The sequence below is a fragment of the Neodiprion fabricii genome, chromosome 1 (genome assembly GCF_021155785.1).
Source record: "Neodiprion fabricii isolate iyNeoFabr1 chromosome 1, iyNeoFabr1.1, whole genome shotgun sequence".
NCBI classification, from domain to species: Eukaryota; Metazoa; Arthropoda; class Insecta; order Hymenoptera; family Diprionidae; genus Neodiprion; species Neodiprion fabricii.
Window position 1 is genome coordinate 30,277,111 of NC_060239.1, and position 24,542 is coordinate 30,301,652.

General features: G+C 44.6%; 2 protein-coding genes across 6 annotated transcripts in view; one reads left to right on the plus strand and one right to left on the minus strand.

The window, feature by feature from the left end:
* The window catches only part of LOC124176614 (inactive pancreatic lipase-related protein 1), a 45,561-nt gene extending 40,376 nt beyond the window's left edge, over positions 1–5,185 (plus strand). For 3 of the 5 annotated variants that reach the window (XM_046558188.1, XM_046558179.1, XM_046558161.1), the window contains exons 2-6: positions 644–743; positions 1,143–1,291; positions 1,764–1,999; positions 2,444–2,690; positions 3,390–5,185. In XM_046558188.1, the coding sequence (XP_046414144.1) occupies positions 644–743; positions 1,143–1,291; positions 1,764–1,999; positions 2,444–2,690; positions 3,390–3,628 (971 nt within the window). In that variant the 3' untranslated portion in view covers positions 3,629–5,185. The remainder of the gene's footprint in view (positions 1–643; positions 744–1,142; positions 1,292–1,763; positions 2,000–2,443; positions 2,691–3,389) is intronic. The other 2 variants (XM_046558169.1, XM_046558154.1) reach the window with 2 other exon arrangements.
* Positions 1–20,244, minus strand: part of LOC124176582 (genetic suppressor element 1) — a 39,946-nt gene extending 19,702 nt beyond the window's left edge. Inside the window, exons 1-2 of the mRNA XM_046558058.1 lie at positions 19,944–20,244; positions 15,384–15,667 (exon numbers count right to left, since the gene is read on the minus strand). Of these exons, the coding sequence (XP_046414014.1) occupies positions 15,384–15,656 (273 nt within the window). The 5' untranslated portion in view covers positions 15,657–15,667; positions 19,944–20,244. The remainder of the gene's footprint in view (positions 1–15,383; positions 15,668–19,943) is intronic.
* Positions 20,245–24,542: the final 4,298 nt, after the last annotated feature.

A 24,542-nucleotide genomic window follows, 5' to 3' on the forward strand; every position in this document is an offset into this window, starting at 1 on the left:
GATAATCGTTTAGGGAGTTAAACGTTGACAAAACCTACGATCAAATAACAATTAGAAGCAATTAGCTAAGATTCCGGCGAAGCTCGTCACTTGGGTAAGTGAATAACAAGCTGATCGATAACTCAATCACCGGATAATTAAGGATACCTATTCGTTGTCTTATAACTGCGTACGTTTATAGATTCAAGCCAAATTTAATCCGCAATAGGCTTCAAGGAAATTTTCACGGGTCCAGGGTAACCAGGCTGATTGTCGCTTGATTAGAAGTGTGAAATAAAAACGATTAAACAACAAAAGAAAATTAAGAAAAGAGAAAAGAAAAGGTTACGCAAGGTGTGCGTGCACGAGGAAATAATTGATGCTGTACAATATTTGCACGGCCCCTGTAATTTATTGGCTTGACAAACGACCGCGGGGTGAAAACTGATCGTGGATAAATTAAGAAAGTCGTTCCATATGCAAACAGCTGCCTTGAGACACAGGGGAACAACCTTGTGATGTTATTTTTCCAGTACCGACAATAGAAATCTTTGGCCTAGTTTTCACGAACTCCTATAGTGTACATATTTATACACTCGGTCATTCAAATATAACCGTGAAAGAAAACTAACCTCATAAGTGCGTGGGATTTTGTTTGTTTCAGGTAATAACCCAGCCCACATTTCACCGTTCCCGACGGGCAATTGCACCCTCTGTTGTCCTATTGAGCCTGATCAAGATATCCAGTATCAGCTTTATACCAGGTAATTCCGTATCGTATATATTATGCGCAACGAAATTAGGAGAGAAGAAGAGTTATGAGCTACGTATTAGCAATCTTTACATCGACAAGCTCTCGCAGTGTCGATTCCAGCTGTATCGTCACCAGCCATCATCACTCGCGTGACTTTATAAAAGGGTTACCGAAGAATTTCTTCTCGATTAAATAATCGAGCTTCTCTGAATGTATTATTCTCTGAGCCAGTCTCCAGTTGCTCCGATGGAAATTGAGTTTCTGCTAGTTAGCTTATATTGATTATAAGATAAGGCAATTAGTTAGCTTCAGGTGGTTTGGATAATCTTCCAACACACATCGAGTTGTCCTCGCAGGTTGTTCGTTTCAAAAAGTTAACTATCGTTGCATGATTCTACGACGGAATCAGACGCAATCCGACCATCCCAAACATCTTGGCAGTCAATGATGCGACGACCTTGCAAAGGAGCAGCTTCAACAGAAGCAATCCAACCATATTTTACATCCATGGATACAGCGAACGGGCACCAGGGCTGAGTGCGGCGACGATACGCGATGGTCAGTAAATGGATTCCACGTATGTATTCAACTATTATACGCCAAAAAATAGGGGTGTCATTGCTATTGCGCTTTTCCCTTTGGCGATATCATTTGCGGCGTTGGCACAGGCGCGAACTTTCCGAACGGCTGGACCTTTCACTCCGCCTAGGCTTAGCGTTTGATATCACAGTTACTTCTACACCGGGTATATCGATTCGGTGGAACTTCGTACGCAGAGTATTGGACTCATGTCGGACAAACACGATAGCGCAGCACATGTAAAATCTGCAGTTTTTCCAAAGTTAGAAGTCAGTTCTGAACGGTATATCGTCTTCAAACAGTGCCGTGGACTCTGGCACGTTCCCTAGCCAGTTTCAAGCTCTCACTCGTGTTTTGTGATATCAACGTTTTCAGATATCCTTGTACAGCGCCATCCGCAATTTCACCTCGCCATGTCGATACCAATAGTTTCCTCGTCGTTTTTTTACAGCGTATCTGAGGCGCGGTGAGTACAACGTCGTCCTCGTCGATTGGGGCAAATTGTCGGCACTTCCGTGGTACATTACGGCTGTAAGGAACACCAGGATCGTTGGACCCCACGTAGCTGGTATGGTCAGATGGCTGGAGGCTCAGGGCGCGGTTCCGGCTTCCCGTGTTCACGTGATAGGGTTCAGTCTGGGTGCCGAGGTGGCAGGTTTCATGGGGAAGTCTCTCATCCCGCAGCAGGTGAGACCAGGAACAGATTTAAAATATCGACCGAAAACGGTTAGCGGAGTGAAGAGGCTTGGTTCTCTGGTTCGGTAGACCTTGATGGTCAGAAATCGTCTCTCCGCGTTGCCGCAGAAACATTGATGTGTGATGTTGGAACGACTGTTTAGCAATGAGTTTAGAAGGTGAAACACCCGCCAAGAAAACATTGCAAATTAACTTTCACTTCCCAATTTGTACGTTGTAAAATGTTTTCTTATCGGCCGGCCAAGCGAGTATTGACCGTGACCAAAAACAGCAGATCTTGTCAAACCATGAACAAATTAGTCGAGCGTGTTGGCCAACTATCGCGGCCAAGATCGCTAGTGCGAGCGTGCGGATTGCGAAATTCTAGAAAAAAGTTTTCTCGCTTATAATCGTAATAGTAATAACAGCGATAATAGTAATCGTGGAAATAACAAGCAGGTGGGAAGAATAACCGGACTTGATGCTGCCTTTCCTTTGTACATGAATACGGGGACCGACGGACACTTGACCGCGACCGACGCAAGCTTCGTTGATGTTATTCACACCGATGGTGGCATATTTGGCTTCCCTTCGCCCCTTGGTCACGCCGACTTTTATCCAAACGGTGGAAGGCCTACCCAGCCAGGATGTACCGCCGACAACATCATCTTCGATGGAATAACACGCGTACTTAATCAGTACAGTGAGTACTCGATAACAGATTTAGAAGATCATTGAGGAATTTCCTGATTTTTCGTAACTGTTCGTTTGCAATTACAAGTTATCTTTTAACGTGTCGAAAAGGGAAAATAGTAATTCAGCCGACGTCTTGCCGAGGAGATGGCTCGAACCGTGAAGAAGCACAGTAGGGATGATTAAACCTTTAACGCACACATATTTCCTTGGAGTTAAGTTCCTTGAAAGTGGGTATATAAGGATTCTTGAGATCATGGATTTCGAAAATGGGGTCAGGTCTGAGAAATTTTCAAAATTCAAAATAGCGTATGTAATACGGCGAACTGAAACCGTGAAAGTGATTCAAATGCTTCGGAAATGCACAGTCAGGGGTTGACTCCGATTACCGAGTTCCACATTTCTAGTTCCCATAACTTTCCCACAATTTAATTTATTTTATAAAAACAGGCATTTTCAACACTTTGTTTATTTATAGCGTTCAATAGATTCGCGGAATCGTAATAATCCCTCTTAAAACATCAAGATTGACATCTTAGAAGTTCGATTATGCAAAAAAAAAAAAAAATGCCAGCGATATCTAGTTCGAAGATCGAGACCTTCACGATCTTGGATAGTATCGATCGAATCGATAACTTCTTAAAATTTCTTTGAACGTTCAGATTCCGTTTCTCGCATCAACATACGCCGTTTTGTTTCCGTTATACAGTTGCTTGCGGACATAATCGTGCCTGGCAATTCTACGCGGAATCGGTGGGAGATCCGAACGGATTTCCCGCCAGCAGATGTTCCAGATGGAGGATAGAGATTCCCGGTAACTGCACGTGGACTCCGGACGCTCGGATGGGATTCGCCGCCGACAATAGGATCCGCGGTATGTTTTATCTCAGGACAAACGCCCAGCCTCCATTTGCCAGGAACACGACGGGTTACGGAATCAGGAGATGAGCTTGCATCGATAAAAAATAACAGCAAATACATGGATGAACCAACAAATATCTGATCGCCAATCGAGGTGCCCTTATTTCTGGTATCTTCAAGCCTCGCGAAACTCTCGCAGTTTTGAGTTTCGGATCATTGCAAGGAACGGACCAACCGCAAGCATATTTTTACGATTATTGTTGCATAGGTAATTTTTCGCTGGATAAATTTGCTCGGGAAATTTTATACCAGACATTGTGTACAACAAAACGTATAATACGTTTCGACGAATCATCGATTTTGTAATTAAACACCACCCTGTTAACGGGGGAAAAAAAAACTAGGGGCTTTAATGTGAGATTATAACGACAGAGTGCATCTGATAATTTCTCGCCGGACGAGTATAACGTGAATATTAATTAAAGCAAACCTTGAATGTTTATAAGGGCCTAGACCAACCGTTCGTGTCTCACGCACCTTTCCGCACGCACAGTCCAGAAGGAAAAGAGAAGACAAAAAGTACAAAATGTGAAACCAACTCCGTTCATTCTTTATCTCGTTCTTAGCGGCATACTTGAAGTAACGCGGTGTAAGGAAAAAGAAAAAAAAATCTCAATGCTTCCACCCTTGTTACTATCATGACTCCTCCCTCTGAGTTGAGCACCGTTCTGCAAACATATTATTCACCGTTCGATGGTGTACATCAATACGAGTAATGTTCAATTTACGATAAGAACCTAAGCTCCTCTTCCGTAACGTTACTCAGTATGACGTACACGTGTACCGGAACGTCTTGTACCGAAATTACCCCGGTGATTGTCTATTGGCTAAAGTCAGATTCAAGGTCGTGCTTAAAGTTACATGTCAGATAGATCACATCCAAATTGCGAGTGATTTACCGACTGTTTGTTATTTTCGTACCTCAATTTAAACCACGTTCCGTTTCCTATCCGTACGTCGAGAATCGATAATAATATGAACGTAAAAGCATTGATCTCTATGAAATTGGAAAACTTCAATTTCTCCTCATTGTGCGGTTTCAAAGATTTGTTTACCTGGATGAATCGGACTTTTTTTTATTCAAATTTCGGTCGAATTTTAAACTCGGAGTAATTCAAGTACTTTCCTTCAAAGGCAAAAGTATCGGGCATGCACCGAGTTAGTAAATTTTTAGGCATCTGGCGAGAGTTTAGAAAACTGCTGTCTAAGTCGTCCTCGTTACCGCATGTCTTTATACATAGACAGATGCAGTATAAGCAGCCACTGAAGGATATCATAGAAGTGACTCTTTATACGCGCAATCACGAATTTCCCGCTTTTGGTTCTCCACATTTCTCGGAGTTGAAAAATAAACCACACATTACAACTCCCCTTTACTCCGCCTCGTCGTCGAGTACGCTACTTGAGCCACTTCAGAGTGCTTTTTCATTCAAAAAAATGTTTCAATGAAAATTTCCGAGCCGTGTATAATAAAAAGTCGTCGGTTATTTTTAATATTCGTTTATTTTTGTTTCATTTCCTCTGCCCTTCGTGATATTTATCCGAACGACGCTGTTTCAGTTTACTCTCACGGTCATCTACGACGAGGCTTTAAAGAGTGTTTAATATACGCCGAATATTACAGGTGGCAGAGAAATTCTAACGTCATATTATTCGTTATTATGAACTTTGCGCCACTCGTGTTACGATGCGATCCGCATATACGGTGATTTCAGAGTACGAAATAATCGAGTGAGTGAACTCGGGAGAATGTACATTTTATGTATCTATATATACATCGATGCTAAGAAGTCGTACAATGTCAACGCACGTGTCTCTCGCTTCGTATACATAGGTTATAAATACACTGGATAGTGTCCCACGGATCTAGTAACAAAAAGGCTCCTCTTTGCTTTTGAAAGATAAACTTTCAATTTAGTTAATCGATCAGTGAATACGATCCGCTGTTGCAAACAGCATCGTCGTCCCTCCACCTGCGGCTTTCAATCGCTCTAAAAGAAATATCCACACTCTGCGGTAAATTGTTTTCATTATTTGCGACATTACGGTGCGAGTTGCTGCGAAGGTATATCGGAGTTACAATCCGATCAATTTAATCGCGGCGCTGCTCTGTCGACAGAATAAACCGTATACATCGACCTGTACGCAGACACCTTATAACTGAGAAGGCCAACGACGCGGACGCTAACCCCTGACGATCATTGGCTTTACGCTTTCCCGGGAGTACGTAAAGGTACAAAGGTACGCGATGTGTGCACAATTGGCCAAGTGTTTCATCATCGAATCGGTACGTCGTCGTCGGCTTTTCGCTTCCAGCGCCTCGAATCACTCGTCCCAATCAAAGCCCGAAAAATTTGGCCGTTGGTCAATTAACATCGGTATATGCGAAGAGCAGCGAAACTGTAACACGTCTGACTGCAAACCTTGAAGGACCCGAACCGCGGAGACCTTTAGCCGAGAATAAACACGCGACCTTTCCATCCCTCCATTGATACGCAAATTTCCCTCCACTATCCCAGGGGCGTTTCTGACATTAATCGCCATGGCGCGATGACAACCAGCCTCTGGGACAGTGTTGACATCTACGATGTGTTACGCCATGGCTCAGGTGAACTGCAGGCGATATTTCTTTTCGAAGACGTACGTACAGGCATTTGATCACAACTCGCAAGCAAACGTGGCCCTCGAATCGACTCGGCGGGGCTAGGGATGAATTAAGTGAAAGATATCGAGTACGTGCAGACGCGACGTGATGTCAGTCGGTACGCGTCAGACGGGTGAGTCAACGCCGTGGCGCCAGAATAACGTGTTGGCGGTTCGTACACACGTGTAACGTCGTACGTGGGTGAATCTAATCGTGTGATTCCAGACTGGTGAGTTACTTAGACTGAATTTAGACGCCGCAGGTAAAGCGGCGTAAAGGTGCACGTTTATTGCACGCGATTTTGCAAACAGTACAAGTATGCGTCTGCAAGCGTAAAAAAAAATTTCAAGCAACAATCATTTGAGATGCGAATATTCGCCTTTTTACCCTGACGGTTTTCTACGTGTAACTTTGATTCGATTCTGCTTTTAACAGATTTTTTACTCGACCTGAAGCCACCCCGTATACGCATCGCAATAACGTGATCTTAGTTTTTATAACGAAGCAGCTGCGTCTTCTTCCCTAATGACAACTACGTCATATTTACACAAAAACGTGGCTGGTGACGTCACGTTGTTATTTTCACTCTCATCTCTCTCGCCCCATGTGACTTCCGCGTTTCCCTCTTCGCCGGAGGCTCGCACATCTCATTAACACGTTCGTAAATGAGTACGCTGTCCTCCGTCACGTCTCTGAACCTTTTCCAAGCTCTTATCTGTCACAGCTTTAAAAATTAAAGGCATACTGGTCCATAATTTTCTCGTCGATAATTTATTGTACGCTAAATACTGTAGTTTTATTGTCTTACTACCGCACAGATTATACATCTTACTTGATTTAAAATCGATTCGATTTAATTTATAGTTATAAAACAATTTTGTACGATACGTTTAACCTGTAACTGTGACGAGTTATACTTTACGATCACCCGTGTATGCGTAATGGCTCAAATAATTTTTACGGGTCGACACAGCTGACGATTTGATTGCGTATAGCTGAGTATTTCGCGAAATTGGTTGCAGTCAACGAGCCACCTGCCGTAACATTGATCCAGCTTTTGACGTTTCGGTATGTCTGTCTACAATTAAGCGTATTATATACTTCGGGTTGAGGACACGGTTTTACGTTTCTACAGTTCACCTTTACGAACGTGGCATTAATAAAGTCCCGTCGATAAAATTCGATATGATAGCGGCGTGCGAGTCTGCTACTCGGCAATTGAGCTATTGTTTTACTCGTCCATTTTCTCTCTCTGCCAGAGTGTAAATTTAACGCGAGAATGAATTTCTCGCTGTAGACAATATTATTATCTTTTCTTCTCAGAAGAGGTAAGGATTTTTATTTTCCGCACAAGATGGAAGCTCGCGTCGTATTCTGCATCTTTAACACGTCTACACCATCTTCAATCGTGGTGATAGGTTGATCGAAGGCATCTCACGTCGTGTTCCGATAAAATAAAAGCAACACCGATGCGACATTTCACGTTACATTGGGTGAGATATTGTCCCGGAGATATTTTCAAACCATGTACGAACGTACGTACGTACATACATGCTGTATCGTATAGGGAATAGAACCTCAGATTGCAGGAGCTGTGTTACAGTCGAGGTATATCCGTAGCGGAATTACCTGCAATCATTCTGGTGAAGGTTAAACGGACAGAATCTTGCACTGCCACAACCACCGTGTTCGAAGCATGATATGAGAACTTCACAAAGCCGTCAATCAGGATCTGTGGTGTTAAGTCTATAATGGCAGCAGTTGTTATCTCGATCGTGATCAATAACGCGAATCGTAGATCGCGCGAGTCGAACTTACATGGAAAATTTTTAACGACGTTGGAAGAAGATCGTTGGCCGATTTAAACCTTTGAATTTTGACGTATGTATTGTAACGAGTAAAAGAGAATTGGTGTAATCAGGGGCAGGGGTTTTAAGAACCCTCCCAACATTTCGATCCCCGTTTCCTCCAGAAGCTCTTTAAAACTTACTGATTATTTGATATTCCAGGATAGCTGTTTTTAAGCACCACCAACGCGGTTCGAGGGCAACTCGACTTTATTCTTCGACACACAGGCGCGGGCATGCGGGCATCTTATATAATATCTACGTTTAAAGATTTTGACAATAAACGAGGGTGCTAAAAAAAAGAAAAGAAAAGAAAACCTGAATGGGAGGATAATTTGAATTACAAAAGCATTAGGTATGAAAAACGTAAATCATAAACGTGCAGAGATGAATTTTTATCGGTATACTGGCGTCAGAGATCGAAATAAATTATCAGAATATCTATCCGGAATAAGAAAAATAATAAATAAAAATTCAACAACTTTCTATTATCCCGTATGTATTTGGTCCGAAAATTTGCGAAGACTTTGTCTAATCACGATCTAAGTTTGGACGAAGTTTCGTTTTATTGCAGCGGAAAACGTGACTTTAATACTTCGTCGAGGTTGACGAGGTGGAAGGAATGACGAGAAGCTCAAATGACGTAGAGTTTGATAAGAGAACGGTGCCGCGGTATTTTATGCGGTAAGAAGGAGCTCGGAAAAAATTTGGACAGAACTCTTTGGGACTTCCTCGACGTCGTCTGGAGTTTTCTTTCATATACGTGGGTTTTTTATAATATTAGTGGAGAAAACTGGGAGGTAGAGGGCTGCCTCCGGGCGTCATTTCCTCCGGGGAGCGGCAAAAACGCCGGCTCGCAAGCTCGACGGCGTGATTTTTCACCTTCAGCCAAGAGACGGGGAGAGAAATACAGAACAGAGTGGAAAAGAGGGATGTCCTCCGTGTGACGTTCCGTAGAACGGGCTCGATTAATTCTGCTTCGCAAGGGCGCCGTTTGCCGGTACGAAATAAAAACTACAGCGGAGGTAAAAGCACAGGTTTTTACAGTCTCGGTAAGAGATGAAAACGTACGTATAGCGCGGTATATGCATATACATAGGTACGTATAAGATGCAGAGCCGGCACTGCAACGAGCCGTAAAAAAGAAATGGCGCAAGAACGTCGGAGAAGGGAACGAAGGTAGAAAACCTCGCCTTTCGCCGCGTGGCCGGTAGATAACAAAAGGGTTGGTCGCGTGAGAGATTTTTCCTAGATTGATAAAGAAACTTCCGGAATTCCCTGGGGACTCTGCATACCGCACTCGCAACTGTAAACCCTTATCTGTTTCATGCATGTACGAATGTACACGCCGAGAAAATGAAAGACAAGACAAGGTGACAAAGTCTAACGGCGAGTAAGAGCCACGATGCAGAGTTGGGTGGGAGCCTTACAGTTTTGGGTGAAAAATGTTGAGCCTTTTGTTCGGCGTCCAGGTCTATTCTGGGCGACCAGCTATGGGCTGCTGCTGGCTGTTCTAAAGGAGCTTGACAAATGTTTGAAGCCCGGAAAAAGGACCGACGTCTCTCCCTTTGGTAGATATAATACCGGCCCCTGAAGGAGGATTCGGACGGATTGCGGTTGGATTACAAAGGTGCTGTTTTGCTCTTCACAATGGCCTCGTTGCCTCGGACGTCTGTGTCTCCTAGATAACTACCTAATTCTGGCCGTGTCCGCAAATCACAAAAGATTCCCCCGAGACCAATACACTATCTAGGATTGGCTCTTTTCATCCTAACAGAGATACACACGTTCCGCAGAATTCGAAGTGCGGATCGATCGATCGTTTCTTTTTATGGTTCATTACATGCGTAGAATTCCAGATTTCTACCGAACCGTGTACCTGAGGCAAGTGATAACCTAATCGGTGAAAGACTTAGCCAACCGACAGAAGGTTCATCTCCCACTCAGGATTATCTGAATTTCGAATTCCACACACAGGCAGACGGATATTCATACACGTGTATCGAATACTCGCAGCTCTGAGGACGAAATATCGACGAGACTGTCTCTTCTTTTAGGCTAATTCGATGCCGGCGGACCGAATTTTCCCCCGACTCTATGTTATACGAGGTTATTTAATTCCATTCACGTTTCGAGATAACGGTTTCGAGTCGTCGAGTCGATTTTTTATTTTCCCTGACAGTGAAAAACGTCTTTATATACGTGCACGAGTTACAGGTAAAGGAATTATTCGTTATTTCCCAACTGGCTCGGGTAATGATGAACGATTTTATTCGTGGCTCGCGACAGAGCGAAGAAATTATGCGCGATCGGAAAGAAGGGAAAAGCTTTCTGACGTAAATTGAGGGGATGGGCGGAATAGACGTTATAACTCGGAAAATATAGCTTCAAGGTAAATGAGAAAAACGTAGAAAACTAACTTGACTCTAACGACTCTTTACACAATTTAACCGAGGATTGTAGTATAAAATAATGCTTTGGATTATATAAATAAATCCATGAAATGGTTAAGCCTGCCATAATAAAGAAATAATTTAGTTTTCGAGTTATATCGTTTTTTCAGAGAACAATTTAGTTTTTTACTGTATTTTATTGAGACGAAAACTGTGACAATGAATCTGAGGCATGGAAAATAATACAGAGAATCGTTGATACGCTGTTTCCACAAATTCAGGTCAACGTAGCAACAGTTTATTTTTGAACTTCGGCTCACACTTCTTTGAACATGTTTTGGTACCACAGTTGCGCTTCCTTTCATACAACCGAGTTACACCGTTTTTCCGTAAAATGTGGTTTGTTCAACCCCCAAATATTAAATAAATTTTACTTAAGTTTTTTGACTTTTCAATCACCAATTAATCGAGGCATAACGATTGAGTTGTTTATATCTGCTACAAGTGCAAAGATGATCTGCTAACTTCTCTAACCCATCAGTAGCACGCGATATTGTAAATGCGTAGAGCAAATTGTAATCAGATGGTAAACCCACTAAATTCATTCGAAATCCAGCCGCTTTGTGCCGTGCCTTTTAAATTATATGTATACCTACGGAATATTTTGTGCTTCGTAGTGATAACCGCAATTCAACGGAAACTGAGGTCGATGACCAGACGACCGCAAATTCATTATTTATCATCGTTCGAGAGAACCTTTTTCCCTTTTCTCCGTAACGCCGATCGGTGAAGTTTGTTGAACTTTCGCTTCCCTGGCCTGACGCCGAATGTGTGATGAGTGTTGATCATTCAATACGTCAATAATTTCACACTTATTGATAAAAACGGTTCGATGTGTAATCACTGCCCTTCGGCTTTGCCGGGCGTATCGATTAACGCGCGGGTTGCGAAAATTATCTTCAAGGAAGATAGTTTGTTTCTTACAGGGAAATAATTGAACTTATAATAAACTTAGAAATCTCATTTTATACGTTGTAGAATATATGGTACAATATTTACGCCACACTGATGTGTGTTTTTCTTTTTGTTTCAAATGTACGTAACTGCGAAGTCCGAAGACTTTGATCTAAACGCTGATACCAAACATACCAGCACACTGTACTTGATGGCTCATTCAGATGTGTACATCAGAGATTATCAGATTCGCCCGATTCGCGAATGCGTAGCAAAGATTTTCCCCATCGTGTCGGTTTGCATTTACCTCGAAAAGAAAATGTCGTTGTTGGTCGTTTCACTTATCGGCAACCTTATAATGGTCCGAGAGCCATAAAGATCTCCAACTTTAGATAACTATGATGATTTTTTTCCCGCTCGCAGCCGATAAGGGCCGTGAACGAAAATATATATATATATATATACGAGTATATATATGCCGTCAAAATTAATCAGAGTCTCCGGGGTGCTCACGCGAAAGCTGAAGGGGTCAGAAGACCCTGAAGTGTTTTCACATTCTCGTCAACCCTTAGCCTTCGCTGCTGCAGAATCAACACCTTGACACTGCACGCAGCAGATATGATCGCCAAACGCGAACTTAGCGTGAGCTTTATCTCGAACTTCAGTCGCAGCCTTGCTCTTGTGTGCTTCTATCGGTGTGCGGTATTTCCATGCCCCCTGTGTTTGAGTATCCGAAGAGCCGGGGGCGAACGTCGAAGGCAATTATGGCTCGACGTTTAAGCCCAGCCATCCTGCCTCTCGCCTCTCAGCCTGAGTAGTTCTAGGTTATGCTCCGCAGGCCAGACAAGGTCCCGGCTGACCAAGGCCTGTTATTCCTCGTCGTTAATACGTTGCCAGTTGTAAATGTTGTACCTCGAGAATTGCTGACCTTTTCAATTTACAACATTGATAATGATTCTGCACGGAAAACTTTTATCGCCCGGTTACGTGAGTTGCTTCGTTAGTTCGGGCCTCTTACGCCCTTCTTCCGGATGTGTTTGCGTTATTGCGTATGCTTGTGTTGCATTTTAGATAGGTATATGAGCGGTAAGGAGATTAGAAAACCTTTGAGCAGCAAAGCGCGCTCAAGTTTGCTTGACTGTGCAATTCTACGTCGTTAATTCGTACACCTGAACGCAGTATAACTCCGCGTAATACAAATGGGGGTTGTTATACTGTCCCAGATGGACGTTCATGCCGTTTCAGTTATTGAGAAAGTTCTTTTTTGCACGAGGAACATTCTGATAAGTGGAATCGAATACTCGCAATCAGTCGCGATGCGGAGATAAGATAGTGTCGGACATAAACAAAGTCATAACTACATTACTGGGCGCTATTTTGGTTCTTAGTTAATATTAGCTATTAATAGCATATTATGCATATACCCATGAGGATTTCTGGTGGTGCGTAATGGGGGAAGGAAAGAAGTTGATTAACCGAATCATGACGAGGAGAGTGAGGCAAAGTTGAGTGATCGTCAATCTACCTGGGAGGGTGTGGGGACGAAGGAAATAAATTTCAGTTTTCTCTGCAGTCGCAACGGTAATTCGGTGTAAAGAAATTAGGTCAGAAGAAATGAGATTGGCGAGAATAGATTCGTCGAAAATGACATTTCTCCCACCGGCTGGGCGAGAATCAGGCCTCAGAACTTAGCAAGTGATTGGAAATTATACCTACGTATAGACTTGGGATTCGATTTTCATCCTCACGCGCTGGCCTTCCGCATCTGTTATACAAAAATTTACCCCTCCGTCTGCCACCGTCAACCGTCCAAACGTGCAAATATGCGTACACAAAGCGATGCAAATCTCCGGAATACCTTCGTTAACACAACGCTTCCATCACCCTCCTCATCGCACCTCTTACGATCCCAATTTGCATGGGATATTCAGGTAAGCTCGAGGTCCGTTTGACTGGATTTAATCGGTCGGCTGGCCCGCGACGTGGATACAGACAATGGAGAAACAGATTGCGGGACAACGTGGCGACGAGTCTGGAGTGGCCAATGATGCCTCGGGATTCGCAAACAGAGGTTTGGGGAGGAGACTGGGTAAATCTGTACCTACACTTCACTCGGAGATTGAGGCTCCGAAACGAGGGAGAGCTGGTGGAGTTGGTCAAATCGATACATACACCTACTAGATATTCGAGGCAAACGTGGTCCCCCTGCAGCATTGCCTCTTGTACATTGTATAATGCTGCGGAAATATGCCGAGCGGCGAGCGTCCATTTTGTGCGGTTGGTTTTGTATTATACATGGTGGAAGAAGGCCGAGATGGTGCTTTCGAGGCGGTCTTTCATACATGTCATTTGAATATTTATGGAAGGTTCTACGCCGAGGCGAACTACGAAAACAACGCAAGGCAACGCAGCTGGTGAAATCTGGTCGAGAGCGAGTCGTTTGAAAACCACCCTGTCGATGGTATACTCGTATATGCATTTTCCACTTCTTCATCAAGCATCAAACGTCGAAGTGCTGACCGCAAATTGCACAGAACGCGCGATGACGCACGCTTCTAGTTTTCATCCCAGCTTTCAACCACCGTTCCGTTTGATCACAAGCCCTGGATCTGACGGTGATTGAGACTTGTTTGCGCCGGGAACTCCTCCTAGGGGGAGTTCAAAGCTACTGTCATCGTCAATTGATACCACAGGAAATGGACCGCACAGAATTCGGTCGATGCTTCTGAGATACAGAGGATGAAAAGTATAATTCTGATTGGAGAATTGTACAACTGCGCAAAAAACAACCCGGCGACCTGATCATTGAGGGATGCGTACCGCGGTATGAAACCTTCAAATATCCCAACTCCAACAAGTCAAGATTTTCAAATAGCACGAGGCATGAGTCCGAAGATATAAGGTAGAAAGACGATCCTGATTAGCCGTTGATTTTTCCTTTATGATCGAAGAGTTTTCTGGCCTGTGTTCGACGACGAGAGATCGACGAACCTGAAATTTGCAAATGCAGTACTGACTCACGGTGACATCTGTTGTACGTATAGTTTCACTTTGCGGTTCGGTTTTAAGATTTAATGAAAAATCCTGGCTTTCGACGCGTGTAACAAGCACGAAGTATCCCCTTAACCGTTTAACACGGTTCACCGTGATGCGTTACATGTGCTCCCTTGAGCGAGCTCGGGTGGCGACCGAAGCGAGCCCGAGAACGTCAAAGACGGGTAATTCCCGAGGGAGGATACAGAGATTGCCGGTGAACGGTGATCGCGTTATTCCCGGATAATTTACCGCTCCTTCCGCAAGCCGATGAATCTCTGGCGGCGATAAGGGCGGTTGCGTCGGCCTTTTTGCACAGACTTTCGCGCTCGCGATAAACGGGAAGAAAAAAAGCAAAGAAACAAAAAAATAAAAATGACCCGTCTCACGGAAAATTTTCTGAAAACCTCGGGGCGTGAAACGGTAAACATGCGGGATAATTTCTGGTGCTTCAGGGTTAGGGGTTTAAATAATCAGGTAGTAAGCGGAAGTCCGACCTTCGTTTGGGCTGTGCGCTGTTGTTATACCTGTAGAGAATCACGGATTACGCAAACAGCCGGAGATAAATTTGACAAACCGTGGATATCCCGCGGCCTGCAGCACACTGCTGCTGCCGCAGCATTATACGCTGTTGGTAGAACGTGTGAAAAGTTTACCCGCGGCTCGCCCTCCTCGTTCACCGCTTTTTCCCCTTCCCGGTGTCGCGCCCTCGGGGGATTCACCCTTTTCAAGTATATACCTACGGCGGAGGGACGCTCAAATATTTCCCCCGGTCGGCGGCGTAATCTCGATTTTCGAATCCCGCTCACCGCGGGGAAGGCTGCTGGAGGAAAAACAAAATCCACCGCGGATTCACCCCCGGTCGATGATCGCGTAACGACAGCTGCTGCCAAATTTCCCATCGTACTCACGATTTTATGGTGGAGGTGCTGCAGCTCCCGCTCCGTCACCCGTCGTCTCGAAAGCTCGCGCTGCTCCCGCCTGTACTGGCTGTACTTGTAGAAGAGGTACATCCCTGGCAGAGCGAGGACCACCAACGGCTTCATGATGCCGGCACGCCCCCCCGTCCCACCGGCTGCCCCCGCCGCCCGGGCTCTCAGATCCTCCGGAGGTTCGTCCGAGTCATCGGGGTGTGCTACGGCACCCTCGGCCGGCACTTGGACGACGGCCCCCTCCGCCGGCATTTCGTCCTTCCCTAAAACACAGGGAGATAGATAGTAATGAAAGAGAGAGAAACGACATACAAGAAGCCTTCGGACAGACGCACTTGACGTTTTCACCCGATGATGAGGGCGGCTGGGACAATGGCCTTTGAAGACTGTCACGCCGCTGTAGGGCTTTTGTTACCGACGGTACGAGGTCGTGTACGTTTAGATAATCAACCATGTTTGATACCATTTTTCGACGGTGAACGTGGCGCGTTCGTTTTTTTCTTTTTTTTTTTAATTATAGTACTCTTTTTTCAATCTATCGCCAAGCAAACGCTTATGTATGAGATTTACCTCGATGACTTTTGCGAGGTTGTTTGTGCGAGAGGGTTATTTTATAATGATAATATGGTATTACGATTGTCGTGGTTGGGTGTGGCGGGAGCGACACTTGGGGGAATCGGATTTGTTTCAAGTATCTGACGGTCATGCTTTGCCCGTGAATTCAGGAGGGTTCTGTTTGCACAAAGTGTCGAGAGATTCCGGTATACAATGCAGAACGAGTATCGCCTTAATTTTAATTTTCGTCAACGTATATGATAGGCTCCTCGTGCGAAGGGTGTTGAAATTAATATTAATAACAAGTGTTTACCCGTAGTAAATTCATTACCTTACCCTTTCTAACTCCGTACCTTTGTTTGTCTTGCATAATTCGAGTGCGAACACGCGACGATCAGCAGTTGATTTGTTATAGAAAAAAATTAGATAACGAGAATCCGTGACTTGAGGATGGCATACTACACAAGGATATCTTTGATCTGCGCATAATTTTACCCTCCCAACTTCACGAGATTATATTTTTCGTCCAGGGGAATACTACAAGGGTATAACGAAGAAAGAAACGTAACCAGAAACAGTAACGGCGGACCAGACGTAGTCCTTTCAGTCTATTCTTCGTAGGCCAATGTAGCACCGAACATACCATTGAAGTATTGTACAATTAATTTCCGTCCAAAGTTATAATTAATTGTACGGTAATGACGTCGCGCGAAGCTTTTATCCGCGGTATCTCGCGTTGCGACGGTTGTTGAAACAGTAATAAGTTGGCAGCCCGGGTTTCATTGTGGAGATGAACAAGGTGTGAATGCGCATTGTTTCCATCAGACAGAGGCATAAATGAGTGAATGAAAATGCAAGTCTCCTATATGTATATGTATAGGTGATGGTTCCGAACAGATACTCAGATATAGACAGATCTAAGATAATATACGCTTCAGTTGAGGCTGTAATTCTCATTCGATTCCACACCGTTAACGGGCCATCAACCTTTTTACTCAAGAAATAATACCCTCAAATCCCGGAGGACATATCGAGCGGCGCGTTTCCCATTTTCCGAACGTAATTCCGGGGGCTGTCAATTGTTCGTCTAAATTATATTCCGACCGATTTAGTATCGTTATAGGTGCACTCTCTATCCTACATATGTGGGAATGTGTATAACACATATTAAATATATAGGTGTAATAATGTAATTGCACGGGGCTGATTATTCCCGTCGAGTACCTTGGTTCAAAATTAAACCGTCAGTCTTGGTGGTGGCGACGCGGCGTATAACTCACCGTAAGTCTGGCATTCGGAATATTAGATTCCACCGAAGCTTCGAACCGGCTACAACAATGTCATCCCCTAAAATTTATACCCCTAGTAAACTTCGAGCCACGTAAAAGCGCAAGCCAGGCTGTATAACTTGCCGTCTTCTAATCGCAGCCTCTGCGACCAAATGGACCACCCGCAGGGATCAAAGATCGAAGGTTTTCTTGTTCCGCGAATCTGTGCAAGCTGTGCGGAGAAAGCGCAGCGCACGGCGCGCATTTTCGGCTTAATCCTTTAACCTTACTACTTTGATCAAGTTCCGAGAGCCAATTGGACTACGTTATTCTTATCCGTAGCTGGCTCGTTGTCTCCGCAAAACGGTCGCCCCGTCTGGAATTTATAGGTATACAGAGAGCTACCTTCGTTAATCACCGGCCCGTTCACAAGTCACGTCCGTCCACCCCGTGCCACTTGCAGATCCGCTCATTCCTCAGAGCTTCGTCGTTTGCGCTGAGTAATGCTAATTGCCCCTACCCCCCAAACCACGGACAAAACGTATTCTTATATTCCGTTCTGTGAATTTTTCACAAGGCATGCAGAGTTTCGAAAACCGAAGTCCGAATCTTTGCTCTGTGCAGCCGGTTTTTTTAGTCAAAATAATAACTCGCGGAACAAAGATATTGGTAAACCGGAGCTTTCACTACACGGAGTCTCTCCTGATATAAAAGAGGAGCATTTTATCTCGGGGAAAGAATAATATCCGCAGTATGCGCCATCTTGAGCCGCCTTTACCAACCTGTGTGTGTGCGTGTGTGTAAATACGTAGTATGTCCGCAAGTTTGGAAAAGCGTCTACGTGTTGTGACGATACGTGTATTGTCGAACCGTCGTATATTATACCTACGTGCGGCAGAAGTTGGGATTGTTGATTTAGGGTGTGCTGTACGAATTTCACCCTCCCTGCAAGGAGAGAGTTTTCCCCGTGACGGAGAGACGGTTGTACACTAATGAAGCCAATTCGTCACCCGGAAGACGAAAGCTCGTTTAGCACCGAGAGAAAACGTATCAATCCTACTTCGATGTAGATGCCTATTGATGGGTTTATCTTGAACTTATTTTAGTTTTGTCGCACCGATTGGCCAGCTGCATCGAAGAATGAAAACCGGTCGTGATGTCGAGCGAAACGCTTGAAACGCGTCAAGAGAATCGGTGCAGTATATCTTTGAGTTCGTTCACCACTGTATGTGAGCTGTTTAATTCATGGGTCTACTTGCGATCTATTATTAGACGGCTGCTCCAGAAATACCAAGCCCTGCGGCACAACTCGCGTGTATTGTACGGGAACCCGACTGTATTATATATATTTCTAAGTAATTATGCCCGGTTATATCATGTATATATAATCTCTGATATAACGAGCGCCAAAATTATTACATTTGCCTAACCCAGATTTCTTCCCGACGTGACAATGCAACGAGAACGCTGGGCTCTGTACGCGAGCTGATTTGGAACCCTTTTATTTCAACTGCGGCACGATTTGGCGGTATGGGTCAAGGGTCCTTCAGGGAAATTTTATAATCAACTCTGATCAGTCGAGCGAGTGATTGACGAGGCGATAAGCCGTTGATTAACCTGGGGTAATCGGGAAATTGTTCACCCTTTGAAGCATCGGCTTCCATTGGTGGTAAATTGTATAAATTTCGCAGATAAGACAAACGCACAAATTTGACAAGGCTCGTGAAGTTGTGAGATTGAAGATTTTCGACGATTGTAAATTGTTTGGGAGTAGTGAAAAACGGGCATGTGACTCGCGAAATGAGTTGACAGGCTGTAAGGATATCGAGGTGTCATTTCAGAGGCCTTCGTTATTGCGTGGTGACGGTGGTAACTAAAAGTTGGATGTCGAGGACTGGTTGTAGTGGCCAGACTTCGAGGACACCGCAGGATAACATCAGCGAATCGCACTACCGAACGGACTATTTTCTATTTATACGTGCACGTGTCCTACGTGTTTATACGTACAAAACGCGAGTCTGAATCACGGGTATGGATCGTTTAGGCGCGTAAATGGTTAGCTTCCGATGGTAGTTGATACGAACGGAATACGTTGGGGAAACTTGATACCCGCACGCGGCTTCCGTTTTCCACAGTCACGATGCGGCAAAGTGTCGAAGGCTGCGGTGAGTGGCGGATGCCCGAAAACGAGTCGAGAACACATTTATACCGCATTTGGGATTGATATTAATGTACTTTAAATGTCATAACGGGAAGGTCGCACGATTGATCTTTCACAGATATGCCTTCGTCCGATGGGTGAGTACATTTTAAATAATTCACATCGTGATTCCGCCTCGCCACGCTTTGCGGTTGGATATTTTCAATGCCATTGTTCACCTCGGGGGGGTGAAAAGACTTCACTGATTTCCATGCAGCGTCGGGCTTCCAGACCGGACATCGGTTGTATTCATTATGAGAACCGAACCGAACTTTTGGGAGAAGTAAAGAAACAAATAAAGAAAAAGGCGCGAGTCAAGCGTTCGCGCCAAATTAACGACCCCATTCGGTGAGCGTTTGATCGCTTTTAGAGGTTACGAATAGAGCTTTGATATCGAGAATCTCGGTCGTCTGTACGATGAAGGGAGAGGTTGCCAGGGTCGCATGTAAACTCGGACAACAATAGGTGGTGACCAGAGGTCAGTCAGGGGGCGGGGGGTTGAAACACCGAACTTACTTCTTCACTTCACTTTCTACAAGTTGTCAGACAAGAGGACGTGCACGTTGGTGTCGAAAGCTCGTCGGGGGCGAAGAACAGGATAAAGTAGAAGAAGAAGAAGAAGAAGAAGCAGGAGCTGACCGTCGGCAGGACATTTTACATTGTAGCGAAACGTCACTGGGACCGAGCTTTCGAATGTCCGCATCGGGGGCCGCCTCTTTCAGGGTAGCAAAGCTGGCACTGCTGCACACCGCACGAGCTTCGTGTGGATATTTTACTGCAGTCGCGTAATACGCGGTTAACTTGTGCCGGCGTGGTGGCCGGGCTGCCACTGAGGGGCCGACGTACGCGGGAGGAGGATGAGTGCGGAGGGACGTGGGGGCGGCGGAAGGATCGATAAAGGGAGTGAGACCGATGTAGCATTCGGCTAGGGGCAGGGAGGAAAGGGGCGGCGCAGGAGCAGTGCGGAAGAGGGACCAAAACCGAGGCGCCAAGACGAGAACCTCGCCGAGGACGAGGAGAAGAACGTCGAGACCGAGCGTTATTCTACCTTGTAGGTACCTCGTACGCGGCTCTCTTGACTCCGACGGCGAGTGTCCGTCGCCACTTCGCGTCGCACTGTCGTCGTACTTGTAACGCTTTCTCCTCTCACACCACCTTTCATAACATCCTCTATCCACGATCTTTTCTTCGCAGGACAGACGCGTCGTTCGTCGGTGACGGACGATCTTATTCCCAACTTCTTATACAACGTACACACGATGTATCCTATATGTACATTGCCCGAAAGATCGCTTGCACACTCTGCGGAGAGGTCACCTTGATTTTGTTTAAGCATCTTTTTTTTATCGCTGCAATGGAGGGATGCGTGGAATCAATTGGACAGAAATATGCTACGGCAGAACTGTCTGGATTTCTTTTTTTTATTTTTCCTTTCTTTCTTACCGAGGACCAAATATCGCGTGTATTCACCATAAACGGATCAGCGTTTTTATGTTTCAATTACTATGCTTTTTACAATTATTAGAGAAACAATCGTAGTTACATACGCTACGCTGACACCGAAGGTATTCAATCTCGTGCTAAACTTTCGACACAATTTTTTTTTACTATGGTTTGTAAATACCCTAGAGTATGCGTAGGTGAATGTTGTTGGTCTAAAGCTCTGTTACGAAAGTTCTCCGGCTATTTCACGCTCCTTTCCGACGGCGAAGGGGGACTGTTTTATGGAGATCACTTTTATTTTTTTTTATACTACACTGCAGTATTACGGCAACGGCAAGGATGAAACGAGAAGTTATATTTACGACGTGACTTCATTTATAAAACCCCTTCTATCTCGACCCATATATGTTGGATTGGTTTTTAACAGCTACTTCGAGATATCAGATCTGAATGGCGAAAATTCAAAGAGTTAGCGGTAATGGCTGTGCGATTTTTTGAAGCCCAATAACTTGTCGTCTCAGAATCGGTTTCCAGGTACCTTTTCCCGTCAATCGGGACCTGAGGCACTCAAAAATCAAAACCGGAACATCGTAGGAAAAACCACTGAGAAAATGTGACAAGAACGATTGATCGCAGCAACCTTTAAAGCGAAAATGACATTGATGACGCAATTTATTCTAGCGCTTTTTAAAATCGGTCAGAGTGTTGAAACTTTATATGATATTTATCAAATTCAAAGGTAAACAAATTTTGTACAGTTTAAACACAGAATTGATTCATGGCTTTCGAGATCAAGGGTCTAATCAATCACGAAGGTCGCGCGTTGCCTTCCATTTTAGAGAAGTTCAAGTATATTGTAACGCGATTGGAGGTCTTCACCTTGAAACAGATTGTCAAGATAATGGCCTACGAATTCAACACCAATTCCTCAACCTGCGCTAATGAACTAAAATTTGAAGCCAAGACGGATCGTTTTATCGGGCTTTAAGAGTGAGTATAAAGCGAGGTATAGGAAACGCATTGGACTTTGTAAACGATTGCACGAGAGAAGAAATACCTGTGGAACTCGATCGAATGGACCCAAACTCGGAGGAATGGTAAGCAGGTCTGGAAGCCCGTCTAATATCTGTTGCGAAGCCAAACCGAGCGTAACTTGATCGTCTAAAACTAACGAACCTACCCCCGACTTATCAGAGCGTGTTCGAAAATGAGTGGTGCTTTTAAAGGTCAATTTAGAGCACCTGACAAGTCACAAAAATTTACTAACCGGCGGAAGGTGTCGTCAGTAAATTTTCCTCTTTGCTTTAATCCTCTTGATGTTCTTGTTCATGAACTTAGCCTTCGAGCATCCTCGCGATATCGAATGAACAGTACCCTGGGGATACGCGTGTCATAAACCACCACGAGAAAGCCTCCGCGATACGGGTAGTATCGGATTTCAACCACCGTTGTTACGAGGGATGCTGTTCCGAAAAAAAACTCACGGGTTTTCGTTAACGGAGAACGCGAACGTGAAGTATATTTATCGGAAAATCAGGCTCCCACGCTCAGTGGGCGGGTTGAAAATTCAAACGGCTTAAGAAGTCGTTGAGAAGTTCGTAAAAAGCTTTTTCCAAATACCTCGCCGTATCGTAATAAACAGTAGCGCGGAAATTTTGCTATGTAATATCGAAGACCGAGAGGGGTTGGGTACCCTTCTAATCTGCGAGCTTCAATACTGACCTTTAAGCCTTGTCGCCGAAGAGTGAAAGTACAAGTGTAAGGGCAAGTATGTACCTACTTTGAAAGCGGAAGTTTACATCGAGGTTGGCAAATATTAAAGGATCCCGGAGTCGTCGAAAGCTCGTGTGGAGAGCTCTCCTCCTTGAGATAAACAATAATACCTATAATAGAAAAGCGCGATCGCAGCAAAATACAACGATTGGAGTTGGCGGCGAATCCAGGGAGCTGAAGTAGCGGGCTGACGAAAGCTCCGGCCTGTCGGATACCGGAAAATCGGTAATAACGGAACAGACGGAGTGCTAATTGGTACAAGCCTCGCGATTTCGCCGAAATTTTCCGCGGCTTGCACGATGTTCGGAGATTTCGATCTACCGTAAAATCGTTACTGCTCGGTATCAACGAATGCGTTCGGTGGTCGTTTTATCTTTCGCAGCTCAGCTCATGCCATACGCTACTCACTCATAACTTAATAACGGGTTGCGATGTTCGCGTGTCAACTTTTACATAGAGTCGAGAGTCACACGGTCTTGTTAAATTTCTAACAAGAGCAATTCTCAAGTGTCGTTACAAAGTGTAATGTCGATGTTTGTACGTTTATCTCGCGCTTTCCTAAGCAACGAAAAAACGGTCGGCGAGCTACGAGGCTGATTAGTATCGATTGAGCTACTTCTCTTATCTAACTATACGACGTACAATTCTGCTCACAATATTGTGCACCGTCTAACGTGTGTCGTAATATGCCAAGCGATACCTACTCTTTTCGGTTAGCAAGCGAGTTCAACAATGCGACGGAACGTGAATTTTTTCTCTCATCTTTTCAGAAATCGCGTTTTTAATGCGACTCTCACGTTTCAAACTTCAATTTCCGAACCGTGACGATCGCGGAGAAAAACGCTGTGTACGCGTTCACCGCTTGCATTTCAAATTAATCTGTTTTACGACTATTCGGTAACCCGTTTGTTTTCTGCAATTACCGATTTCGTTGACGATAATGCTTGTACGAACCTGATTTACATATTATAATTAGTTACACAGTTTTTGTCTCGTATGATTTCGACTTTTACACGGATCAATATTTCCGCTTGCGGAAAAAATTAATTGAAACACAGATAAGATCGGGGTGAATTTTTGGCACGGCAATTGCCTCGACGAAACACGCACGAAAATACAAACAAACGTAACGTCGAAAATGTAGCAAAAAATCGTCACACGAATCGTACACTCTTGACAATAAACATCGCAACGCCGGGTACAGAGATTCTGTAATCAGCTGAGACTTCGTCGGCGATAAAATCGGGCGTAAAATTTCCGCTGCGTAGGATTAAGAATTTCTAAAGGGAACGAAACGACTATTGGTGAATAAAATTTTACGGTTGCGTTCATTTCGGGCCGGCTGCTTTTCTGTTTATTAAAACTCGGCACTCAATGCTCCCTCTCGCCTGTACATCGCAAAGACCGTCTTCTTCTCGCCAGATGCGAATGTACTCCAAGTCGTCTAGACTTTCTCCGAAATTTGTCCCAAGAACTCAAGGGGCTGCTTCCCGGGGATAAATACTCTTGTGAACGTGCCGTTATACCGAACTCTTCCGAGGGTCGCTTGACGCTCGGCAATCTAACCGAAGCCTCTTTCCTCCCGTCGCCCTTGCATCAACCGGTGAAGAGGAGCATCGTCGAGTGCCTGTGAGATAGGAGGACAAAAGCACGCCGAAGTGCGTATCTCAGATGTATTTCAGACGCGTAGTTTCGTAGATTTCCGAAGTAATCCCTCCGAGGTGGAACCTGATCTTAAAGCTATCTATATTTCTTCGCCCCATCGGAACTTTGGCTGGAGACAAATAATCCGTGAAATTTCAATAAACATTCTTTTCAATTTATTACAATCCCGAGATCGTCAAGCGTCATCTAAACGGTTTAATCTATTGATATTGGCCTGCAATACGCGGATATAGT